This window comes from Mya arenaria, chromosome 2 (assembly GCF_026914265.1).
Source record: "Mya arenaria isolate MELC-2E11 chromosome 2, ASM2691426v1".
In the NCBI taxonomy this organism is placed as follows: domain Eukaryota; kingdom Metazoa; phylum Mollusca; class Bivalvia; order Myida; family Myidae; genus Mya; species Mya arenaria.
The window spans coordinates 10,098,473-10,119,274 of NC_069123.1; the positions used below are offsets into that span (position 1 = coordinate 10,098,473).

Here is a 20,802-nt window from a genome sequence, read left to right on the forward strand (position 1 = left end):
CTCGTTTGATGCCTGAGGCCCAGCTAGCCACCCACTTTACCTAGACTCTTAAATGTGCTTTGAATTTTATCTTTAACTTTACATACTCTTACTTTTCTTCTTGTCTTGTTTTGCTTTATTGCGCTATCCCCAGGCAATAATTTTCAGCCTGTTGAATGCGACCAGTATCTGGTTGAAGTAGAAACTGAACCTTCATGAAACTAATACGGCGACGGTTGTCATTTAACCATGACACATACAGGGAGAATACTTCGTCAATAGACAATATCACATGGTCGTATTATCCACGGACCTATACACCACATAGTTATATATGGTTCATGGATCCGTGGCTAATCTTTTGCCAATCCAGGCGATGTACCCATTCGCGCCATCAACCATTCAAGGGCATTTAACAAGTGCTAGTTCTTTGGTCCAATTTATTTAAGATTTATCTCCCCTCAATTATGCAGTATACATGTACTCAGTCAGCTGATCACGGACGGGGTCATTTTGAAAAGTTTGTATTATAATGAACGTTTACATTTAGATTCATCACCATTTACACAATATAGACAAGAAATGAAGTGTTTTGCATTTTGGAGTAGTAGGACATTATTGTGTAGTTCAGCGTCACTGTGTCAAAAATATTTAGTCGAACGTAACCTTATTGATTTGTAATCCAAGATGGCCGAATGTCGAAGATAACAACGATGAAAATCCGAAGAAAATGGGTAACACGTAATATTTATGTACTTAATGGAGCAGTCAGTGGCTAAAGAGATCAAGAAATGATGGAATGTAAATTCAAAGATTTGATTGAACTCCATAGGCATAAATTTTCTGCTGTCGTTGACGCAGAAAGGCTGTTACCAATTTTAGAAAACGTAGAAACATTGACTAATGCCGAAGTTAGTGAAATAAATAAACTAACCACAAACAAGGAGAAAGTCGAGAAAGTGTTAGACATACTATTGCATAAGGATAACTTGGCGTTCAAGAGTTTGTGCCATGCTTTGGAAAGCACCTACCCTCATCTTTTGACTGTAATGTTCCTTGGAAATAGTCCAGCCATAAGATCAACTTCTGCCTCAGGATCAGGTAATTATGATTTATTAATAATAAATGTTTTTATTGATAATGTAAGTTGGTCATATTTTGCACATGATACTCAAGAATGATTGTGCCGATGCATATAGAAGATGAAGGACTTCAAAACCTATATTTTTGTCTGGCAACACTGGCCCTGTCAAGGTATCATACATAAACAAATAAATGCTGATAAAGTTCTTATGGTCTTTCGATGTTGGACATATTGTCTTTCAATCTACACTGTATGGTCATCCTATATGGGCTGTATCATTGACTTTCATCATGGCCATATCTGGCCCTGGCCAGATTGTCTACCAATTCTTTCTATGGTGATTATGATTAATTTCTAAATTTGCACAAGGGGTGATGATGAGAACTAGAAGGCAGCCCAAAATACACAAGGCCTGAGGCATGAAGAATCTCTTCTGGGTCTGTGGAGATTCCAGCGCTACAGACCTGAGGGCTTTTATTTGTTTTAAATTTCAAGACCCTATAGGCCTTAAGATTTTCTTTCCGGCTTGTAAGATTTTTCATAGGCCCAAATTGCCTGTGTTTCAAAATTTGTTTCGTGCAGACTAAACTAGCGTATACTCCGACCTTGCCACTTCTAACTCAGGTTTAGGACCCTATAAAAAGTCTGATGGCATTATGTTACTTTCATCTAATGATCTTTTTTATATGATTGCCATAAGTCTTAGGATTGCACGTAAGCTAGGATGGCGCAATTAAATGAACTAGATAAAGTTTCCAATTAGGCCATGTCATTTTGACTTAAATTTTCTTTTTGAAAAGCTTGAAAAAACACAGCATTTTCAAAATTTAGTAGCTATTGGGTGATTAGGCTAGTCCTTAGCGCCAACATGCAAGCAGCATTGCATTTTGATTTTAAAGGAAATCCTGAGAATGACACTGAGTAAATAAAATTTCTCATATTGACATGTATGATTGAAATGATGTATGGAGGTATGATATTTCTAGGTACTGACTACTGTTGACTGGATTGTCACTCTTGTATAAAGTAAGACTTCCAGTCTCTGGCAAGAGATGCATTGAATGACCCCTGAGTTTTTTATCAGCGATTTATATAGCCAATATTTGGCTATTTTCCCAACCAAAAGCCAAAACGCATATGTTCTTTTCCGAAATGTTGATTTTTCTCTTTTACTGAATAATTTCTGTAGCCAAAAATGAAAGTTATTGTTGTTAAAAGGTATAAAATCCCACACAAAAAATGGTTAAAAAGGGTATTTGAGGATTTTCAACCTTAGATTAAATTATAAAAAAACAGCCCAATTTTGTGAAAAAATATGTGAAATTTCCCAATTCAAAAGGGTGAGGTAATTTCCCCCTAATACATAGAAAAAAGCCCTTGTCCGAAGTTTTTCTCTCAGTAGTCAATTTTAGAGAGCTTGTTTGTTGCAGTTTGTTTTATATATCAAGCCCTTCCCTGATGCAGTTGAAGTATTGGTAGGTGCATACATAACATATTGACGTTTAGTTAAAACCAATATTATTATACATGTACTATTTATAACAATTTGTCATGCAGTTAATACTGCAGTACTTCATTTCACAATGTTTGTATTATTAAATTTCAATGAAAATGTTACACAATAATCAGTGGGTATTTTTCCTTAAGTATAGACAGTTCTCTATTTGCGTCTAGTACAAGTTTTTTTTTTTAAATTTAGCATGTTTGCATAACAGTGAAATTAAACAAAGATCCGTTATTAGATTGTCTTTGCCATCAAATGATTTTAAAGTTTTGTGATTTTATCATTTTTACACACTAATTATTCTGTTCGCTTTATTTGTAAACACATTTGTTTTTTTCTTTTACAATACAGTCTTGTTTAAACCTAAACTACCTTATCTCTACATCTAGTTTTAAGAACTGAATGAATAATGTTCACAAATCCTGTATACATTGAATTTTAACTTCAGTTTTTTTCATGGTCTATCACTTGTAGAGAAAAAAATGTGACCAGATTTTACTGATAAAAGTAATCCATTATTTTAGGAGCCAAGTTTATGCAAGAGTTCAATTTTTGCAATCTACAGAAAATAGAGCGGGCGCACTTCGGCAGAGGTAGCCTGCTCTATTTTACTGTAGATTGTCAAAATTGGACTCTAACTTATTTCGTGTATTTCTTTTAATGCATTCATCCGAATCGATCTACGTTATGTTAATGAGCAGATAATTTGAAAAATCCTTGATTGTCATTGGCTCACACACAAATGTAAACACCAAGTATATGCTACCTTTTACTACCAACACTAGTTTAACTAACAAGTAAGCTTTTGTGGAAAAATAGACTGACTGAAATATTCTCTATGAAAAATTGTGGGTGCATTTGTCTGAATTGATATACCGTACGTATAATTAATGAACAGAAATATTGAAAAATCCCTGATGACTTGATTTTCATTGGCCTGTCAAAAATGCAAAAAACAAAATGTTTCTGCAAAATTAAGTAAAGATGTTATAATATAAGTGAGAAAGCAAAATGGGTATGTGTCATTGTATTTAAATCAATTTTATTCAGTTAAGTGAAAACTGAATTTATTATTGATGAAATACAATGGATTTCATTTGAAATATATACATAAAGATTTTTTAATGATATAATATCATGAGTGAATACCTAGGAATTTTTATGATGACAATTTTTAAATGTTTTTATATGTTTTTTTTATTATGAATTGTAATGTAGAGCTTTTCACTATTTGTAATATGTTAAAGCCATTGAGTACAGATTTTAGTTGACAGACTGTTATGCAATATGTTACAAAGTGATTCTCATAGCTTAAAGGCCCATAGATTGTATTTTTGATGCAAGCAAAATATCAAATAAGCAAATATAACTAAGCAAATATCAGATATACGGAATCCTATTAGGGCCATTGCGATCTTGAACCTCGCCTTATTAATTGCCCAAGAAAAAAAACACCACATTTGTTTTTAATTTATGGCATTTTTTCTCTTTCGAATTTGTAGTACTTTTTGTAGGAAATTATTTCAAATTTGATAAAAAAATGTGAGATTTGATATTTATTTTTGGTGCATCTTTTTTAATAAGTCTGTATGGAGAAAAAACCTGAAGCGAATCAGCACATCGTTTTTAAAGTTTTACTATATAAAGTACTGTACAATTTGAATATAGATGCGAAAAGGTATAAAAAATAGAAAATTATTGACATTTCTAAAAATTGACTATCAAACTAAAGGGCATAGCAAGGTGTTGTTAAAGTGACACTCTTATTCAAAATCAATAAATACACATTTAAAACAAACATAAATTTTGAGTGATACACCCTCAACTGCTTATTAAAAAATGGATTTATGGAAAATATTTATTACTATTAACAATATTATAACCATGTATTTAATATCAAAAAGCGTAAAAATATTAAATGATTGGTGAATGCTAAAAGATTTACTGCGATTTACTTTGGTCTCATAAGGTAGCAATACCGTGTTTTCTGCACATTTCTTTTAAATTAAACATGGTATCCTTCATAAGAACCATTGATTTCAACATTTGTTCATCTTTTTTGTTATATTAAAACAATTGTATTAAATGTGTTAAATATTTTTTGGAAGTAAGAGTGCATCTTTAAAAGGCAGCATGGTGCTGGAAAAGGGCAGCGGGTCGCCCTACCCTGCTATCCGGCCAGCTGAAGCGCAGGGGTATCCACCAGACCATGATGAATGATGACTGCATTTATACGGTTTTATGGAACATATCATCACAATTTGTAATTTTAGAAGAACTTGTAAACATTCGAGAGAGCGAGTAAAGATGTTTACATTCAAATATTAATGTTTATGTACTGCAGGTTGCTCTAATGTACTTTTAAACAAGGTTCTCCATTTTGTAAACATGTAAGTCAGAATTTTGATAAGAAATGTTCGATAGGCTTAATGAAACGATATTTTTTTTTGTAAGAATAAACAAATACTCTATTTAAAATAGATTATGTGCCTTTAAAGGTTTGACTACAAAATGGGGGTAAATGGTCAGGTAATTAAGTACAGTAGCTCGTTTTTCATTGCTTGAAAGACTTCAATGATTTTATTTGAATTTAAGTAAGCGCTTCTTTAAGAATGACCTTAAGCTTACTCAGATGTATAAACTTGAGTACCCTGATTTTTCTGCTTTAAGGAATCTCAAAAGCTTCACAATTAATGCTGTTGTTAACAAAGTATTGTAATTATGATTATATAATGCATTATGCTTATATTTTTATCGTAAGGCATTTTTTGTTTACTTTTTTGCTATACTTGAATTGGTTATGTTGACCCAATTTTTGACTATTTTTGAAGGGAAAAAATATTGAAAAAAAAAATCCAACTTGGAATTACAAAGTGATGATTGTTTTGCCATTAATAACAAAATAACTCACTACAACATTTTTATTGAATCAAAGAGTAAACCTACCGCAATTTGATTTGTTTTTCTCCCCCAGCGGGCATTTTATTTTCTTAAAAAACAACAACAAAAACTTAAAACTAAAACTAATGTCTGTTTGAGAACATTGATTGACTTGGCCTAAAAAACAACAACATTTGGTTCGGTCCTTTTTTTATATTTTTTAAATTGCAATTGTTGGCAAAAGAATCCAATTTTTATTTTTTATTTTTTTTACCGGTAAGTGTGTGTTTTAATATGAAGATTAAAATCTTTAAAGCTTTATACAGAAGATTACTTCAATAATGGGAGAACATAAAAAAGGCCTACGTTCCTACACTACCTGTTTAAAACAGGATATAACTCTAACCAAACTAATACAGATTTTAGCCTGATGATTGTAACGTTCATTGTATATTTTAATTTCACACAAAGTGACTATTACATCATTAAATACATGTCCATGTTTGTACAGAAACAGTGGCTCAGCAACATTCAGCATTTCCAAACAGGAATAAAAGCAGTGGAGTGTATAAAAACATACAAATATGGTAAAGCTGGCACCAGATCAATATCAGCTCATATTAACAGTAATATAATGTTTATTTCATGGGTTATCCAGTCATCAAAATTAGACTTTTGAATGAACATGCCCAAATTCTTATACAATTGCTTGGAATCAGATTTTTGAACAAGCCCTGCTATATAAAATTCAAAATTTGAGCAAGCCCAGAAGACATTTTACCAGTGCAGGGCTTGTGGGCTTGTGCTAATTTCAACCACTGGTTATCTTGAAATTGTGGAAAATGCTGCCAAGCCCTTATGAGCCCAATACAGTGGTCGAGATTAGCACCAGATCAATGTTAGCTCATATAAACAGTTATATGATGCTTGTTTCATGAGTTATCTTGAATGTGGAAAGCGCTGCAAAGCCATGTGTGAGGAACCCAGTACAGTCAGTGGTTGAAATTAGCACAGCCCCACAAGCCCTGCACTGGAAAATGTTGCCAAACCATTTTTTTTGCCTGAGATAAAACACCTGAAGTTCTCCTTCTTTTTGTTCCACACAAAAAAACTTGTTTTCTCCTGGAACCATTTTATGGCCAAGAAATATTGTACATATGTACAATGATATATTTTTATGTCATGCAAACTTTCATGAATCTGAAATGTTTTGTCTTTTGAGTAACCAAGATTGGATTTATGAATATCATCATAATTCGTTAGAATTGTCTGAATAGAGCTTGCCGCCTTGATTCATTAATATCATCATAATTCGTTAGAATTGTCTGAAAAAGTGATTGCCGGCCCCTGCCTATTTGCCTCTGGGAAGAACATTGCCTTGGCATAAGTTATTGTTGTCTCTCAGTCTGTAGGAGATTCTTTTAACAATTCTGTCCGTAGGATTTTGCTGGATCAGGATTAAAAGCGTCACGATTGTGTTATTGCAAGTGGCCTGAAATTATTTAATGAAACCCAGAGATGGCACAGATTGTGAGATTTTTCTGCAAATGTTGGTTGAAAGGCTGGATGAGGGGATTTCTGTGTAAATGTTGTTGGAAACAGCATGTCCTATTAAACGTGCATGCCCTTACAGACGTGCTGGGGGTCTTTTCTCGGGTCTTTTTCCGATTCTGTGACAATTGAACAATGAATACCTTTACCTTAAACTCCAAATAATACATAAAATTCCAATGAAAAGCATTCCTACAGCCACCATTTTTTGGCACCACTCGGGGCTTTTTCTGCAAATTTTGGGAAAAAGACCTTAGACATTTTGGAAATTTTCAGTTCCGAATATGCTTAAGTAGGGAAATTTTACAGTTAAAAGAACAGTCTTTTCAGTCTCCTGCGAATGAGGAAATGATTAAATATTAGTTTGTTTTCCCTTTCAAAAGACCTTAAATGGGTGAAATATCAATCCTTGGGGTGCATGTAAACATATATTGCAATAAATCATGATAGATAATATTTCATACTGATAGATCTCTGAATGTTATGAAATCAATGTTTTCTGAATTCAATTATTCCCAAAACATTTGCTATTGATTGGGATTTTTTTCTGAAGATTGGGAAAGATATCATATATGTTGTTTTGGGAATTCAGGGTCGGATAGTTGGACTGGTGGGTACTGGTGGGTACTATAGAAAAAGCCCTGAAACTGATAACTATTTTATGTTTTTGACTCCAATGTAGCAGATCTTAAAAAGTTGCCAAATAGGGAAATGGTTCTTTCTTAGCACGCAGGGTTCTCAAAAAGACACATGCAGGGTGCATTTAATAGGACATTTACGATATTAGATAGATAGTGACCTTGGCTTCCTTGACTAGATGATTACTTCTGTATGAGGTTACATTACACCAACATTTAAAATAGAATTTAATTTTGTTGACTGTCAATTGTTTTTTCAAGAAAAAAACAAATATTATTGACGAACTTGCATGACCAGGAAAGTCTTGGAATGTTCTTATAAATATCTGGCAATATAACCTTATTAATTCAAGCTAACAGGGGCATAGCTAGCCCATTATTCATGTGGATTCATAATTGTGCTATGGGGGTCCGGAGGCATGCCCCCTCAGAAAACTTTGTAAACCATGTTGCATACTGGTGCATTCTTGGCGTTTTGAGGTGCTTTATTTAGTTCTGGAAAACGGACAAGATTTGGTTCATTTAGTCAAGTATGCATACTGCAACTGATTTTTTTTTTGTCCGAATCAGGGCTTCTAAAAACCGGCAAATTGCCGGTCTGGACCGATTTTGACCAAGGCAGACCGATTTCAGTTTCAAAAAGTGTAAAAAAAATCGGTCCGAAATTTTCAATTTTTTTTTTATAATTTCGGTCCAAAACGACTAAGTCAGTAAAAGATGTAGAAATTGTAATACACAAACATTCATGGGTCATTCACACATTCAAAACTACATCCAATAGGTCATAAAAGTGTCTTGGTTACCATGAGACCGATGCGACCAGCTGCTTTTTCCGCTACGCTGATCACTCTATAGCCTATCTGTTAATTAGCAGACGCTTGCAGTCGGTCCAATCACGTGTTTTGGTATAAGCAGAAGACACAATTAAACAAACTAGCTCTATGTGTTAATTATCTGCTTGCAGCTTTCCTGATTAAGTGTTAAAATCGGTCCATATTTTCACATGGCAATATGCTATGACGTCGTCGATCATCACATGATATCCGTTTGTTGATTACAAAACGGTTAAATTTAAATTGTTATAAAGAACCATTGCTGGTTAAAAACGGCTTTAAAGATAAATGCATGTCATTCTTAATCCGTGAAAGCATTAAAATACCGAATTAATTAACGTAATAATATATAGGATATCAACAGCAATACGCTTGATTAACTACATAGTCTGACAGCTGAGTCTGCCGCTTACGTCATATTTATTCGGAGTAATAAAAAAATCGTTGTCGATATCACACTTTAAGCTTGTTGCCCCGATTATAAATCTAGATATATATATATATACATACTATTATTCAAGATTATCAGTTGAATGTTGACCCACTAAAGAAGCAGTAAGCAAATAAATCATCATACTGTTTCATTTTTTGTCGTCTGACCGCCTCCCGACAGCCACAGTTAATTATGATCACAGTCTTTCTTGTTAGAAATGCCGCAGAACTCGATGAGAATCTCATTTGAATTAAACTTGTATCAATGACTATCCGAATCGGCTATGCTGGCTCTAGAGCCCTCTTACGAATTGCCAGATCGCAAAAAATATTGACAGAAAAGACGTCGCGAAAATGTATGACATTTCTACAAAATCGGATTATTGAACAGGTCTTTCTTTTTTGAGGGGGGGGGGGGGGGGGGCTGGTCGTCGCCGGGTCCGGACCGATTGAGGTTCCAAAGTTTCCAAATTAGAAGCCCTGGTCCGAATCATATGGATTCAGCCGTGTACTTGCATATAGGCAGCTACGTGCCTGGCTTATACCTATATAATGGTAACGTAAATAAAAAGAAACTAGTTCTTATTTCTAAAAATACAAATGAGGTTGAAAATAATGAAATATTCACTTAAAAGAAAACATCAAATATTTTTAGAAATATTCGGTTATCTGAAAGGATGCAGTCCATAAATTAAACTTGAACATTTATCTAAACTGATTTCAGGAAAATAAATATAATTAGAAGGAACTGTTTGCAATGCAAAACCAACCTAACAAAAAACCTTTGTACCAGGAAATAACCAGAAACACACTTTTTCAGGCTGTAACTGACAATCATAAATGTTTTTATTTTTTTATTTTTAATCAATCATACTTTATATTTGAATATTTATTTTTCTCCATTATGATTTTTGTTTTTCCTTGTTTTTCTTCTTTTGTTATATCATATATTTTACAACCCACAAATGTTACATGAGGGTTAGAGCAGTCTAGTGGTTTAGGTATCCGTCTCGCAGCCAAGAGGTTGTGGGTTCAATCCCCACCAGGGTGAGAATGGTCTTGCGGTAAAGATGTCAGCTATGCACCCAAGAGTTTGCTGGTTAACTGCCAATCAGGGTGAGAATTGACTTGTGCCATAAACTGCACGGCCACTCATCCAAGAGTTTATGGGTTCGATACCAACCAGGGTGTCAATCAGGTGTAGTGATATGGGTGTCCTCCTAAACTCTAAATTCAGAGCATGGTCATCTCTGCAAATATAGGGAAACACTCAGGCGGGGCAAGTCCCTTTACAAAGATTTTAGAATAATAGTATCATCCTTGTTAGTTATTACTTGTTACAGTCCCCCCAACATTATTAATAAGCCTGGGAATATTTATTTATTTATTTGTTTTAAGGGGAGGGGCTGTGGTTTGGGGGGGGGAGTGGTTATAGGGGTGTTGCATAACAAAGCATCTTGCCCCTGTGCTAAAAAAAGACACCATTACTAGTTTCTACCAAGGTAAAAAAAGTCTCAGTTTATTTCAGCTTTAAGCAATCAGCATAATCCAGCTAAAATAAATTAGTATTAACAAAACAAACCACAATAAGTAATCAATTCATATTTCTCAGACATCAAAGTTGTTATGACATCGCAAAAAAAGCCAATGAAATTATTCAACCATAAAACTTAGTGTGTCTATGTTATTGATATCATGTTTTGAAGATAATCATAAAACTGATGTTTTTTATCATATTTTTGCCCCTCTAACTGCAAATTTAGACATGTGTCGTTAAAGCATGGTTTGTAGAAGTAGACGAACATGATTTTACTTTTAATGGTCTTGTTTTGAACCAGGATATAATGTCTAATCACTGTGTGTGTTCGTGAAATGAAGATCGGAGGAGCTTCTACTCGAGGTCATGCGAACTTATGGCAGGATCAACTGTCTTATATAGCTTAATTGCGTGTCTGAAGTTTAAATGGATGTTTTTGACGTAAATTATAAAAAACGCACTTACAGTTAAAATCTAAAATGTGACATTTTTGTTAGAGTCAGATACAAAAGGTTTCAAGTTTCATATGTACTTCTAAGAGTTATGACTCATAGCATGATCTTTTATCATTGAACTTCTTTGTATTTTTGGAGTTGCTTGACATTTTCTTCCTTCAATTTTCAATGTATTTCGTTCTAAGAAAAGCTTTAGTCCTGGTACTTTTGAAAAAAAATTTGCATGCTACTGACACACTGCATAGCATACTTGGAGCAAGGGGCATTACTCTAGTTAAAATCAGTTATTTAGTTATTCCCCTTGGCTATTTAAAATAGACCCAACAAGCCATGGAATCCACTTGCAATACTCTTTAAGCATGCTGTGGAGAGTTTGCCTGTGTGTATTTTGTTTTTAATGCAAGGCATGTTCAAATACGAGTTAAATGTTATGTGACACTGTGTCCAGTTGTCAGTGGTAGAAGAATATAACTTTTGAACATTTCCTATAAAGGAAAATTCTTTCATCATTTGAAATTATTTTTTTCTCTCAATATTATCACTGAGAATCTATTTTCAACTCAAAGTTTTGTAATAAATTTTAGAACAGCATGATAAACCCAAATTGCTTGACTTCAAAGTCAGTTTTTATTTATTTCAGAAGTGTTATGTATGGTCTTTGCAATATAATTTACGTTTGCTACATTTCACTAAGTTAATGTAAATGGATTTGTACTCCTGGTCCTCTGATGTATGTTAATTGTATACTTATTGCATTATCCTAGTTCTTACCTTTGCAATATAGAGGATATTGACCTCTCTCAATCACTTGTGTATATGTACCCCTACACCGTACATGCTCTAAAACACCTACTGGCGGAGCTTTTTTTAGCTCGTCTGCAAGGCAAGTTATTGTCATTGTTTTGGTGTTGTTGTTAGCAGCATTATCTCTTGAGTTAAAAAACTTTAACCATGCTCATAACTTAAAAATTGTTTAAAGATGCACTCTTACTCCCAAATAAGATTTACCACAATTAAAAATATTGTTTTAATATTCAAAAAAGGATGAATACATATCGAAAACAATGGTTCTTATGAAATATATCGAGTTTAATTTGACAGAAATGAGCATAAAACACGATATTTCGACCTTATGAGACTATAGTAGACCACAGTAAATCTTTTAGCATTCACCAATCATTTAATATGTTTGCGCTTTCTGCTATTAATTACACGGTTACCATCTTGCTTTTAGTAATTAATATTTTCCATAAATGCATTATTTTATAAGTAGTTAAAGGTATATCAGTCAAAATTGATGTTCGTTATACATGTGTATGTCTTGATTTTGAATAAGAGTGTCACTTTAAATTATTAAAATGAAACATTTTACACATGTCTCTATAGGAAAGTTGCACATGTATATAGGAAGGTCCATAACTCTGATTTTAATATTTTTCCAGTAATCATTGGTTGAAATTAGCACAAGCCACCAAGCCCTTTACTGGTAAAATGCTATCCAGGCTTGCTCAAATTCTTGATTATTTTATATAGTAGGGCTTGTTTGATTGTTTGATGCTAAGCACTAGTGTTGAATTCGAACTTGTTTTTCCAAAAGTCAAATTTTGATGACCGCTGGTTAAACATGTGCTCCTGTTTTGATTGTGAGCCTTGTTTAATTGGTATTCTGTCTGATTCTGGGACTTGAATATTGTTTCACTTGCCTCAAAACAACAAATCGCAGCTTATATTCCCAGGCATGTTGAATTTTACGCCATTTTTCTCTGCACACTTCTTGTTTACAATGCTTCTCGTGACATCTTTTACATTAATCGGCACAAGCCAAAAAGAATTAAAAAAAATATTGCGGTTCTTAGTACTGTGGCCTTAAAAAGGATCATGCCTGACTCATTTAGTATAGTATATACGGTAGTGTAACCAACAATATATGTTATGAGCTTTTTGACCGATATTGTATCAATTTGATCAATGAATGATAAATTTACAGATATTCTTATTTTTTCTTTGCCAAGCTAAAAGTTTCTTCTAATTAGTTCATAATTTACATTCAGTAATAAATATTTTATATGTACGAAATGGGAAAAAGCAGGGATGTGAATTGTCCGCGGATCTGAAGGCTCCAGGAACCAATTTATTAAAATAAAGTTTCACAAGTTGCATTTAAGCTGCACTCTCACAGATTTACCGTTTTTACAACTTTTTTTATTTTTTGTCTTGGAAAGAGCAAATTTTTGTGTAAATATCTGCAAACCAATAATAAAAGATTGCTGCCAAAAGATCAGATTGCAGATTTGAATATTTCCGTTCGAAAATTAATGTTTAATGGCTTAAATCATTACTAACGTTTTAAGAAAAATGCATAAAACGTTAATTTTTGAACTTCAATATAAAAGTCTGCGATCTAATTTTTTGTCAGCAGTCTTATATTACTTGTTCCCATGGATTTTTGCAAAAATTGGCTAGTTCCAAGACAAAAAATAAAAAAAGGCCAGTTTTGCACCCCCGTTGGCACTGATTGGGGGCCTTAAGCGCCTCCCCCCCAAAAAAACAATGACTGAAATAGTTTCAGCCCTTCAGCTGCCAGGTCAGTCACATCCATGTAAATGGGTCATTTAATCATACTTGTCAAAGTAACATCTATTACTTGAGACATTGTGTTTGTTTATAGATTTTGACCCATTTCTTAGTGCAATGACCTCAGTGCTCATCGGATTAAGCCATTAAACTACAAACTTCAGCTGTTCATAAAAGGTTGTCCTATAATGTTTACCATTTTCTCAAAGTTTTGACTGCTCAGACAATGTTTATAGTGTATGGTTGACATGATCTTTTGTTTTTTTGATCAGAGGATAAATGGAGTAGAATTAATTCCTCAGGGCCTGTCTGTGAGATCTTATTCATAGAGCTAATGCCAAAATACCGTGAAAATAGGTTTAAAACAATCAAACCCTGCATCAAACGGTATGTTTGTCAGGCAAGCAATGATTGTAAATCACAGAATCTCTGATTGATTTTTTACTGTTAATTTTATGAGTTTTAATATCAATATGTTAAATGTTTCGAAAATGGGTGTTCGTTCTGACCTAATACATTTTATAATCCTCCATAATAATTTTGATCCTATGATAGAGGGAGGTAATAACATTTATAATCTTAATATTACTTATAAATCTTCACTTTAATTAAGCCAATCAAGCGGTATTTTATGCACTCTATTTTGTTTATTGGCATAGATGCCTTGATGTCATACTTTATGATCTACTTACCTGAGTTTTAAAGATAAACTTCAGTCGGTTAATTACTTCCTTAGAATATAGTTTTCTAATTCGTAACTCATGAACTATAACCTATTCTTTACATCTGGTATCTTGTTGTGAACAAAATTGTCAGCCAAATTACTTTTTCTGCCTGAAATAAGTTAAAGAAACACTCTTTCACAATGTTATTGTGGTATAAGTTTGATCAGTATTTTCATGGTTACCTGTCCTAAGCTCTAGTTAACTCTGGTTTCAACATCTAAATTGATTTATCTTTATCATTCTTATCACTGTGACATTGTAATTTGTTTTATTTTCATGTGCAAGTGTTTGAAAACACTGACTCATTTAAATTTGATTTTGATATATATGCACCGATTTAGGTTTCAAACTTCTGTTTGTGAATTGTAAACATTTTACAATAATAAAGAATGGTAATGCAAATAAGAAACAATTCAGCAAATTAAATTGCTAAGTTTTAACTTAAATTGTCTAGTGTTTATTTTAAACGGTGTATATATACTTTTGTTGATTTTTACCTCGATACATTTAATTATTGGAGTGTTTTGGGCAATTTGTTTTGAATTATGAGTTTCTTTTCTGTGTGCTTTCTTCTTTAGCTTTTTAAGGTGTAAAATGTACCGAAGTGTAAACAATATAATTATGTTCTTAACAATTTAGTGTGGTACATAGGCCTAAAATATAACATGAGCATTGACTTCATGAAACTGAAATGAAACTTGGTACACATGTTGAAATAGACAAGATGCACATGCACAACAAGGCCCATAACTCTTGCTGAAATAAATTTTGTTTTATGCATCTTTTTTTAAATAAAACAAATAAGAATAAGCATTCAATCCACACCAATTTTGTTAAAATAAATGTTTTTGGAGTTTTTTCCTGTGTTATCGAATCCGTTATAAGTTTCATGAAGATTTTGCTCTCACAGTTTTCTTGACACCTACTTTTTCACTAGTACAAGAATTCATTAGACATGGCCGGATATGAAGAATATGAATGTAATAAAGGGTAATTGAGAACAGTGTTCTGTTTTGATGTTTGCTAGTTCACTTTGTCGGATGAACCCCTCCTGGTGTTACACTAATAGCTTGCTTCCAAGAGAAACCAATTTGTTATAATGGACTGATGTAAAGATTTGAGGACCGGAAGATACGATCAAAGGAGTGACTTATTTTTTTACTATTTAGTTATTTATCTGAGAAAGTATATGTATTGTGTTTTACCAGATACGCAATAGGCATGTTGAGCTAGTTTTAATGGCGATGCGGTAGAGTGGATGGCTGTAGAGAATTGGGGTGGTGAGTTTGATAATGCCACGAGATGCACAGAGCATTTTGTGCAATCTGCTGTCCTGCACTTTTACTAGATATGAGTACATTAAAAAACAACAACACAATGTTATCAAATATTTTTTTAAAGCAGTCTTGTTACCTTTTTAACGTGTTTGTTCTTCGAAGAAAAAGATATCGAGGTATTGTCAATCAGCACCCTTAGCATAGTGCAAACATTTTATAATCTTGGCCATAACTAGGAACCATTCAAGATATTTAATTGAAACTTGGTACACATGTTGCTAGAGGCTATACGCACAAGTATATCAAGACCCATAACACAGATGAATGTTTGGCATTCGCTCTGTGGCGCTCCACAGTTTAGTTAGTACAGTCTTTTTGCAGCTGTTATTTGTCCGCTTAAAATTGGACAACAAAGATCCCAAAATTGGAAAACAGAAACTTTGTATGAAGTTTACAGATCTATGTAATAACATGTTGTTATTCCATGAGAAAAATTCAAATTAACAGTATTTTAATTGTTGATACAAGGGAGGCAACTCGGTTATATTATTTGAATTAAAAATAAAGTGTTGTATGGGTTGTCTTTCTTTGGTTCTTGGCTGCAGCAAAAGTAAATCATTAGAAAACAATGCAGAAACATTGAATTTTATGGCTAAAGGGAAAAAAATATAATATGATAAGCTGAGACAGGCTTGCCTGGTTTTCAAGGAAAATTAGAGAAACACCCATGATATGATAACAAGAGTTTCCTGTAGTTACAGTTGTAAAGAGTCCATTATTTATAAGTTTCACCGGGTGTGAATCCATTGTTGCAAATGGTTTATCACCATTATTTTGATAGGCTGTCTTTAAAGCTTAGACGATGTTGGGCATACAACCTCAGCTACTGAACTTTGAAGAGAAAGTGCAGGATTAATGCTCTGTTTTCTAGGATTGGAGGCGAAATGACTTTACAAGATGTTTTCTGACAAGCGATGACAAGTTGTTGGTTTTTTATGTACTCATAAACTGTCTTAGATAATGAAAAAGTGGTCTATCTGATATTGCAGACGTAATGCAGACATATTCTTGAACGTTTGACTTTTTATTCCATCAGTCAACTCTATCAACAACAGGCAGTGCAGAAGCACCCTTATGTGTATCATTTTGCCTTTCGTGCATTGCAGACTTATAAGGATCACGATGCTGGGGCGTCATACTTTCATGTCTACTGTCAAACTTGACATTACTCGTTAAGTCTTCCAGTTAGTGCAATGGTTAATGCACTCCCTTCTCACCAAGGCGACTCCGGTTCAATTCCTGGCCTGGTGGCATGTGAGTTTTGTTTCACCAAGACAGACAAGTGGGTTTCCTCAGGGTACTCCGGTTTCAGACAAGTGGGTTTCCTCAGGGTACTCCGGTTTCCCCCACAACACAAGACCACACGGCGGCACAGCATTGTGCCAACAAGAGTGACTTAGTTTAGGTTATAATTTCCTTCACGAGCATTGTAAAGTATATCATGTTTGACGAAGTTTTTCCGAAACTAAGTCACAATGTTTATGGGCATATTATTTCGGCCAAGTGTGGTAGGCAGCTAGATGGCATCATTCATTTGAGAGTAATGGTGCTTGAATTGTCAGTGTTTTTCAAGCCTGCAACATACTAAATTTGTGGAACTCTAGTTAATAAACTTTTACTTAAAAATTTAGCTTGATTGTAAAGACATCTATATGCAAAATAATGCTCTAGAACATGCTCCTTGGGCTCAAACCCATGAGTTATACAGCAAGAGGTTGACACCCCAAGAAAATGATATATCTAGTTGTGTAAGCTGGAAAAAGAAATATTTTATTATCTTAAGCATATCAAATTCTATGAAGGCAGGAGGGTACCAACGCTAGTGTCCAAAAGGGCAGGGTGCTACCAAAAAGAACAGTGTACAACATCTTTCCATAACCCTTTAGCTAAACCCTAAGTATCACAATTCGTTGCTTGAATGATCAATTTCATTTAGTTGTTCAATTGAAGGTATGAATGATACATGAATAAAAGACAACACACACTATTCATTTAATTAATTATGGCTCTATAACTGGCTGTTCCTGATTCTCCAAGACTTGAGAGAAGTAATCAGTGTCTTCCAGATGCTAGCGAATCGAGATCGTTACCCTGATCTGGGTTATTAGGCTACCGTTTTGGAGAAAATCTGATAAATGAGCTTTATTGAGCTTTTCGATGGAATTGGAACTTTGTTTCATGAAGAAATTGAAAGATTTTGTCTTGTTATTTGGATGGATATAGTTTGATTAAAAAAAAAGAAGCTTTTTATATGCCACCAACAGAGGTTTGCACTGTGGGTCTTGTTGGCTCTGTCATCAGATACAATAATGATTATAACAATGATTATAATTACTAGGGCTTTTTCCGGCACAAACTTGGCAGAGGCCTGTAACATTTTCATTATAGGAAATTTTAACATGTAAATGCTTCAAATTGTCAAATTTTAACATTGTTTCACGTTTACAAATGCTAGCTGCAAGCTTCTTTTTTGTGAAATTTATGTAAGATTGACCAACAATAATTAGAATACAATCTACATTTACAGCCAATATACTTGCAGATATGCAATCATTTTTAACTAGGCTTTATCATAAGAAGTTTCAACTTTCTGGGCTTTAAGGTCGGCCTACTGCCAATCCTCCGATACACAATCCCTGGGTCAGATTTTGACAATGTGTCAGCCAATGAGGTTGAGTCAGTTAGATTACCTATATTAAGATCTAAATGATTAAGAAGGGCTTGTTCGCTACATTCACTCCACCCATTCTTTTTCATTAAGATTTTAATTTATGTCATCAATTATTACGAAACAAACAAAACTGTCATAATCGATGATTAAATAAAGAGAAGTTTATTAATTTTGAGTGTTGATAAATTGTGAAAAAAATTATTTCAATTATTAAGCTGCTAAAGAAAGTGAAAAAGCCAAAAAGCCCTGATAACATTTATGAACATCAACAAGTTGAGCACATGTTCAACAAGATGGATAACTCAACAATAGTTCAGTACAGATTTATGGCCCTAATAAAGCTGCACTCACATAGATTGATTGTTTTGACAACTTTTTTATTTTTTGTCTTCGAATGAGCCAATTTTGGTGTTAATGTCTGAATACCAGTGATAAAAGACTGCTGACAAAAGAGCAGATCGCAGTTTTCATATTTACGTTTGAAAATTGATTTATGTATAAACGTGTTATTAACGCTTTAAGAAAAATTAAATTATCGGCAGTTTACCAATCAATTGAGATCTATTCTACTGTGTGCTATCTTATTTGACTGAATTAAAGGTACTGCTGCCAAACTGAGCTGATTCTGAGACCAAAAAAAATAAAAAAGGTGAAAATTGTGAGAGTGCAGCTTTAAGTGTTTTCAAATGTTTTATGGGTCAACAAATAGAATATTAACGAAGTCATGTAAGTTTGAGACTTAACAAGTTTGTTTGTCTGCACTGCATATGTTTTTTATTGCCCTTGAATAAGTTAACAATTGAAGGTCTACGTCAAGGTCTACGTCAAGCTTGTTTAATGAAGGGCAATGTAAATGTTCGTATATAAATTATTCACCTTGATCCTCCATGTAATACAGAATGCCTCTGAAGCTGTCAAATGTTTAACATGGCCATTTAATTAACATGTTCTTGCATTTAAATACTCCATTCGTTACACCTTGTCAGCGCCTGATCGGGACGTGATTGTCAATTTGCAAAACTTCCATATTAAGGTTAGGGTGTGGACTTTAATTACAATGTAAGTGATCATTGTTTTCTTGTAAGTGATATTAGGGGACTCATGCAAAGATTTCTATGTTGGGGACATTTTTTTTAACCTTCGTTGAAAATGAATTATGAAAATTACTTAATGAACAAACAGTAAATTCAACAGAATTTTGTTAATCCAAGCTTAATTAAGATTTATAATTCAATTTTCAATACTGTTAGTAATGCTTTTCGGCAAAATATAGTATTACAAACTCATTTTCATTATCAGTTACTTACTTTTGAAGGGCTAATCATACATTCAACGCTAGACGGGTGCGCTATAAACTGAGAGTCGATATATTTAATGTTGAACCGTAGTTATAAGAGCTCTTTGAAAATTCGATGATGTTTAATTTTGGGCCAAAAAATATATAGCTTTAAATGTTTTAAACTACATTTTAAAACACATAATTAAAAATAAAATATATATATATTATTTTTTTTATATATTTTTATATATTTTTTTTACTTACTGAATATAAAAACGGTAGGGTCAGTGCCAATTTTGTAGGCTGGGTCAGGTACCCGAACCAAAAGTTTTCTTTTTTAGATCTTGGTTATAAGCATTTTGTTCACATTTCACTCACAATAATTTTGTCAATAGTCTGACATTGACAGCTTCCCTTTAATGCCGTCTTTTCTTGTTTCCGTAAGAATATTCTAAGCGCTTTTTTGACAACTTACAACATACATGGTTATATAATGTGCGGAAACCTGGAAAACAAAACAAAAACTTGCCTTACTTAATTGTCTGACCTTGACCGCTTCCCTTTAACGCCGTCTTTTCTTGTTTCAGTAAGAATATTCTATTAAGCGCCTCTTTGACAAATCTTAAAACATTCATGATGATATCATGCTAGGAAACCTGGAAAACACCTTGCCGTACTTCTTGAGATGACAAAGTTCCTGTTGATTATATTATGTCAGCAAAAACTGGAAAACAAAACTTTGTTGCCTTACTTCATGTACTAAAGCGTAAATGCATAAACAATAGAGTTGAGTATATTTTTTGCAATTATGTGTATAAGCGTAATGCCAAGATAGTTTTCTGCGGGTTTCGTCTGGATTCCCCCGTTTAAAAATAGGTACCATAATGCCTACCCCCCAAGATTAAGGATATCCCCCATTGCACTATAGTTTATTATTATATAACAGCCGTGCTGAGATAATCATTATTTAATTATCAATTAAAAAAAGTTCCTGTTGATTTTATTATGTTCGTGAAAACTGGAAAGCAAAACTTGCCTTACTTCTTGAACTGAAGCTTGAATGCATAAAGCATGCTGAGATGATAATTAATATTAATTCAAACAAAGTTCTTGTGAAACGAAGTACTTTAGATTTGATAGCTGATTGTTTTGTTCTTTGTGCCATCTTTTCTGTAGATAAAGTGCAATGTTCTCTACCACTTACTTTTAAAAGCCTATAATTTCATTTTGGTATCTTTTTAAGGTAATTCATCCATCATTGATATAAAAAAAATGCTGTTTTGTTTATTTGGGTTTATAAAGGTCAGTCTGCACCCATTGGCT

The 20,802-nt window shown here is 33.5% G+C and overlaps 1 protein-coding gene across 3 annotated transcripts in view; it reads left to right on the forward strand.

Moving 5' to 3' along the window:
* Positions 1-558: 558 nt before the first annotated feature.
* The window catches only part of LOC128208949 (disks large homolog 5-like), a 78,722-nt gene continuing 58,478 nt past the window's right edge, over positions 559-20,802 (forward strand). Inside the window, exon 1 of one of the 3 annotated variants that reach the window (XM_052912698.1) lies at positions 559-1,080. In XM_052912698.1, the coding sequence (XP_052768658.1) occupies positions 771-1,080 (310 nt within the window). In that variant the 5' untranslated portion in view covers positions 559-770. The remainder of the gene's footprint in view (positions 1,081-20,802) is intronic. The other 2 variants (XM_052912689.1, XM_052912708.1) reach the window with 2 other exon arrangements.